The sequence below is a fragment of the Zalophus californianus genome, unplaced genomic scaffold (assembly GCF_009762305.2).
Source record: "Zalophus californianus isolate mZalCal1 unplaced genomic scaffold, mZalCal1.pri.v2 scaffold_26_ctg1, whole genome shotgun sequence".
Lineage (NCBI taxonomy): Eukaryota > Metazoa > Chordata > Mammalia > Carnivora > Otariidae > Zalophus > Zalophus californianus.
Window position 1 is genome coordinate 5,680 of NW_023365534.1, and position 5,413 is coordinate 11,092.

The 5,413-nt window shown below is 47.8% G+C and overlaps 1 protein-coding gene across 1 annotated transcript; it reads right to left on the reverse strand.

The window, feature by feature from the left end:
* Nucleotides 1–272: 272 nt before the first annotated feature.
* Nucleotides 273–2,663, reverse strand: LOC113915711 (cryptic protein-like). Its single transcript, XM_035725977.1, has 5 exons — nucleotides 2,641–2,663; nucleotides 2,275–2,327; nucleotides 2,014–2,223; nucleotides 1,157–1,271; nucleotides 273–927 (listed from the first exon to the last, which is right to left on the reverse strand). The coding sequence occupies exons 1-5, from the start codon at nucleotides 2,661–2,663 to the stop codon at nucleotides 696–698; spliced, it is 633 nt and encodes a 210-aa protein (XP_035581870.1). The 3' UTR covers nucleotides 273–695.
* Nucleotides 2,664–5,413: the final 2,750 nt, after the last annotated feature.

The following is a 5,413-nucleotide window of genomic DNA, read 5'->3' on the forward strand; positions in this document are numbered from 1 at the left end:
GGTGGACGGAGGAACAGAAAAGGGGGTCTGGGAGCTTTGACTGCTCACTGCACAGCCAAGGCCCCCAGGGCTGATGAAGAGGCTGAAGGGATGTGCCTTCATTCACTGTGCTTCTCACTGGAGTCCAGGCAGAGCATGCTGAAGAGGGGAAAGGGTGCAGGATGTGGGATGGAAAGACTGTGCTTCCTTTTCCTAAGTCTGTTTTCTGACCCAGGAAATTCATGTTCCTGAGTTTAACAAGGGAAACATGTGCCTTGAGTTTGCTCCCTGCTCAGAATTCTCACAAATGAGTGTTCACCCCATGTGTTCTCCACACCCTCCTGGCTTTTCCTATGCCTGGCAGGTCTGAGGGTGGTTACAAGGTGCCTTCCTTCTCTGGGAGCACTGCCTGGTTGGCTCTAAAGGGCGGCGCCTGGCCATCCACGCCTGTCCCTGTCCTGCTCCAGTGCCCTCCTCATTTCAAAGTTAAGGAGACGGTGTTGGCGTGGTGTCACTGGAGATTGAGTGGGCAACCTCTCTGCCAGGCTGGCTCTGCTTACCAGCTGCTGTGCTCCCCAAAGTCTGCTCACTCAAAGGCCACTGTTTGGAAAACACATTTAAACCCAGCAATCGGGGCAGAGTAAACTTAGGAATCACTCTAAATAATAATGATAACATGCTATGTGATTCACAACCAGTGTGACTTTCCTAAGTGATCAATCAACCCAGCTTCTCATTTCTGTGTCGCCTGGCATAGCTACATCTCTGCGGATTGGAAGGTACCAAGGAGCAATGCCCGGCGTGCGGGGACTGTGTGCACAGGACGCGATCCTCTTACCGCAGCTGCCGGGCGTCTGCTGGGGGAGACAGTGCAGAGCTGCGAACACACACCTGCAAAGGCGGCAGCGGTGGAGGGTCCAGGCTCCGTGCATCAGGGCGCCGCATTCCCTGAGCGGACAGAGAGGCACCATCGGCGGGATCGCCCCGCCCGGCCCCCCGCCCTTCGTGTCCGCTCCCCTCCACGCCCCGCCCCGCCCCGCGCGTGCTCAGCGCCTGCGCCCATCCACTCTCCTCCCCAACCTCTACCCGGCGCCCCCGCCGCGCCCGCTCCCCTCCACAAGGTCAAGCGCCCCTTCTCCCCCCGCCCAACTCTCAGCCCGCTCCCGCAGGCGCGCACCTCTGCCTCTGGTCGTGCTCGCAATAACGGCCGGTGAAGTGGGCGGGGCATACGCAGAAGCTGCCCAGGACGCAGGTGCCGCCATTCCTGCAGCAGCGCAGCGGCGGGGGCGCGCCTGTTGGGGGGACCTCTGGGTGTTGGCGCCGGCTGCCTCCTGGCCCTTCGCGGGAGACTCCCCCCGAGAGGGCCTCATGAGCCTCCCCGGAGAGGCCTAAAGTTTACCTCCCTGCCCATGTGTGTTTGCTCAGGTAAACCCTACTTGTTAATTTAAGGATTCAAAACAAACTGCCAGGGGTCCTGGAGGGTCAGGATCTGGCTCAAGGACCCTGCAAGTCAGATTTTCTCTCTTCCTTCCATTCATATGTTAAAGTCAGGCTGTGACTTTCCGGGACAGTGATTAAAACCAGGCCTTCAGGGCAGGGACCACCCACAGGTTTTGAGGACTACAGAAAACCCTCCCAACCCCTTGTCCCTGCCAGAGGAACATGACACCACCCCCCGCCCCCAAGCCAGAGACGTGGGGTCTGGAGCCTGAGAGTCTGCAATAAGCCAATCAAGGGCCCGCTTTTCACTTCGGGTGCAATAGTTGCTTGAATATCTTTAAATCACACTCCTCTAGACCTGAGCAAATGCAACCTCATACCAATGAAAGGGCACAACTTGTTTTCACAGCAGAGGAGCACCTCACTCGGACATACTTTTCACTTTATAGTATATCATCATGTGAAGATGATAAAATGAGCTCTGTTGGGGCTTTCATTTTATCCTTAATGTATTCCAAGTTGTTCTCCGATCCTAAACTGGGAGGCCAGTGACGGAGATGACCACAAAGCTTTTCGGGGGACAAGGCGACTTACCACCTTGGAAAGCCCTGAGGTAGGGACTTGAATCCTGGGGCCGCCAGCCATCCATGCTTCCATTCCCCTCTCCAAAATTATTCAGCATCCAGTTGAGTGTTTTCTGCTGGAGCTTCTGTGCTGTAGCATTGTTGATTTCTTCTCTGTTACCCTTATGTTTCTCTCCTTGATAACCTTTTGAAAACATTGAAAGTATGAGACTGATGATGACTAAACAATAAATATACAATAAAAAGGGAGTATAAATAAAATGCTTCTTACTGTTGTCTCCCAAGTGGATGATGTGTAATGCCAAACTGACAAAAAACAGAAGCCTAGAATGTTTAAAGAAAAATTTTGAAGTTTAAAATATTAAAAGTAAAAGTAGAAATGTACATATGCTTAAAATGTAAAGCAATCATATATAAACATAAGTATATACAATATGTAATGTATAATAAATATTATGCCATCATTTTGTAACTTGTAGATGTAACTTAATTAATGTTGTCGTGACTTAGATTTTGAGACCAAGGAAGTGTGCATGTCCCTTAATGAGAAGGAACATTTGTGCATGCACTGCAGTTTATTCTGGAGGCTTTTGAATGCCCCTCTTGGCCCTCAGATCTGGATGATGTGTGTCCTTACCTAACAGGGTGTCTCTGGGTCATTTCCCGCTGACGCGTCTGGTGTAAGCGTCTCTTTCTCTCTTCAGTACATTGAAGATCAATTTCCAAGGAAGTGGAGATCTGTTTCCAAGGAAGTCGAGTCTTAGCACGTTTTGTATTTGAAGGGATCTTTACTCCAGGTCCTGGAATAACTGCATTAGGACATAAGACGGATAGGGAAAGAAGATACAGATCTTTCCCTACCATTCTCTAGGGCCGTGAGAAACAGCAGTGAGATCTCTGCGTTCTGCTGTGGAAGCCCATTAGGCAGTGAGCTGCTGTGACAGGCAGGGCCCATGCTGAGCCTCCAGGACTGTCCCCTCAATGAGACCTGGTGGGGGTGGGGTGGGGGCTGGAGACTTGGGCTGATTCTGTCCTCAGTGGTGTTAACAGGGCTGACAGCAACAGGAGTAGTCAATCTCTGCTGTCCACATTGGTGGCTAAGGCAACAAGCCTTTCCCTCACTGAAAAAACAAAACAAAACAAAACAAAAAACCACAAAAAAATTAAAATCTCAACAAGAAAAGTTTTCACAGGAAAATGGACATTTTATACTGCATACCCTTGTATAGTGGCGAGGGCCCAGCTAGAGAAGGGAGCCCTTGGGTGGGTGGGACATGGGTCCTAAAAGTCTTGACTGCGGAGCATGAATATAAAGGGAGACATTTCCTCATGAATGACTGCTGAGGAAGGAAGGGGCGTGGGTGTGAGGTAGGAGAGAGAGAAGGGAGGGAAAGAGAGAGACGAAAGAAGAAAGAAAGAAAAGAAAGAAAGAAAGAAAGAAAGAAAGAAAGAAAGAAAGAAAGAAAGAAAGAAAGAAAGAAAGAAAGAAAGAAAGAAAAAGAAAGAAAGAAAGAAGAAGAAAGAGAAGAAGAAGAAAGAAAGAAAGAAAGAAAGAGAAAGAAGAAAGAAGAAGAGAAAGAAAGAAAGAAAGAAGAAAAGAAAGAAAGAAAAGAAAGAAAGAAAGAAGAAAAAGAAAGAAAGAAAGAAAGAAAGAAAGAAAGAAAGAAAGAAAGAAAGAAAGGAAAGAAAGAAAGAAAGAAAGAAAGAAAGAAAGAAAGAAAGAAAGAAAATGAAAGAAAAAAGGAAGGAAGAAGGAAAGAATGAAGATAAGAAAGAGGAATGAAGGAAGGAAGGAAGAGGAAGGAAAGGAAAGGAAAAGAATAAAAGGAAAGAAATCGAAGATGTATGCGTACTATGATGCAGACAGTAAGTATGGAGTCATGCAGGTGATAGCCAGTTAGGTCTAGCAGGTAAAGACAGGAGAGGATATGGGATGCTAAACCAGGAGAGACAAGTAGTGTGTGCTGAGAGTGTCTACACTGTCGGCCAGCAACGTTGGGCTACCCCGGTTTACCAGGCCCGTTGGGCTTAGTCAGGTCCCCTGAACCTGCAGCGTTCTCGGGGTGGACAGAGCTCACTCCTCAAAACTCTTTCTGAGGTGGCAGCTTCAAACTGGCTCAGTCACTCCCCACTTAGAGTGGCTGCCTGATGGGGTCCCGGGCTACCATAATCAAGGCTCTTGGGTCTCTCTTACTGGACGGAATCTCAACCCATCCTGCACTGCCTTGCCTGACAGGCAGTCCAGATTCCTCTAGGTGTGTCTTCACGGGGAAGAACTGGCACATTTGTGCAGACTAGCACTTGGAATTAGGCTGTGTCCTGGTCCCCCAATAGCTCACTACTAGAACTCAGCCTGTCCCTACGGATGCCCTGGTTCAGATTCCAGGCTCCCCTGACCTGTGTCTCCCCACGCATGTGCAGTATGTACTCTGTCAGCTGGCCTTTGCTCTTGGGGCCTGTTAGGCTCAGGCTGGTCCCCCAAAGCTGCATAGCCTCCAGAGGGGACAGTGCCCGATGCCCCCCGAATCTTCCTGAGGTGGCAGCTTTAAGCAGTCATCAAAAATCTCCCAAAAAACAAAAGGCCAGGGCCAGATGGCTTCCCAGGGGAATTCTATCAGACATTTAAAGAATTAATACCTATTCTCCTGAAACTCTTCCAAAAAATAGAAATGGAAGGAAAACTTCTAAAGTCGTTTTATGAGGCCACCATTACCTTGATCCCAAAACCAGACAAAGACCCCATCAAAAAGGAGAATGACAGACCAGTATCCTTGATGAACATGGATGCAAAAATTCTCACCAAAATACTAGTCAATAGGATCCAACAGTACATTAAAAGGATTATTCACCACGACCAAGTGGGATTTATCCCTAGGCTGCAAGGTTGGTTCAACATCCGCAAACCAATCAACGTGATACAATACATTAACAAAAGAAAGAACAAGAATCATATGATCCTCTCAATAGATGCAGAAAAAGCATTTGACAAAGTACAGCATCCTTTCTTGATCAAAACTCTTCAGAGTATAGGGATAGAGGGTACATACCTCAATATCATAAAAGCCATCTATGAAAAACCTATAGCGAATATTATTCTCAATGGGGAAAACCTGAGAGCTTTTCCCCTAAGGTCAGGAACACGGCAGGGATGTCCACTATCACCACTTGTATTCAACATAGTGTTAGAAGTCCTAGCCACAGCAATCAGACAACAAAAAGAAATCAAAGGCATCCAAATTGGCAAAGAGGATGTCAAACTCTCACTCTTTGTAGATGATATGATACTGTATGTGGAAAACCCAAAAGACTCCACCCCAAAACTGCTAGAACTCATACAGGAATTCAGTCAAGTAGCAGGCTATAAAATCAATGCACAGAAATCAGTGGCATTCCTATACACCAACAACAAG

Coding starts and splice junctions, on each gene's coding strand:
- LOC113915711 (XM_035725977.1), bottom strand. CDS start 2,663: ATGACCCAGAGACACCCTGTTAG. Junction 2,224..2,274: donor CATCCACTTGGGAGACAACA/GTAAGAAGCATT, acceptor TTTATTGTTTAG/TCATCATCAGTCTCATACTT. Junction 1,272..2,013: donor CCTCAGGGCTTTCCAAGGTG/GTAAGTCGCCTT, acceptor TCCCCCCAACAG/GCGCGCCCCCGCCGCTGCGC.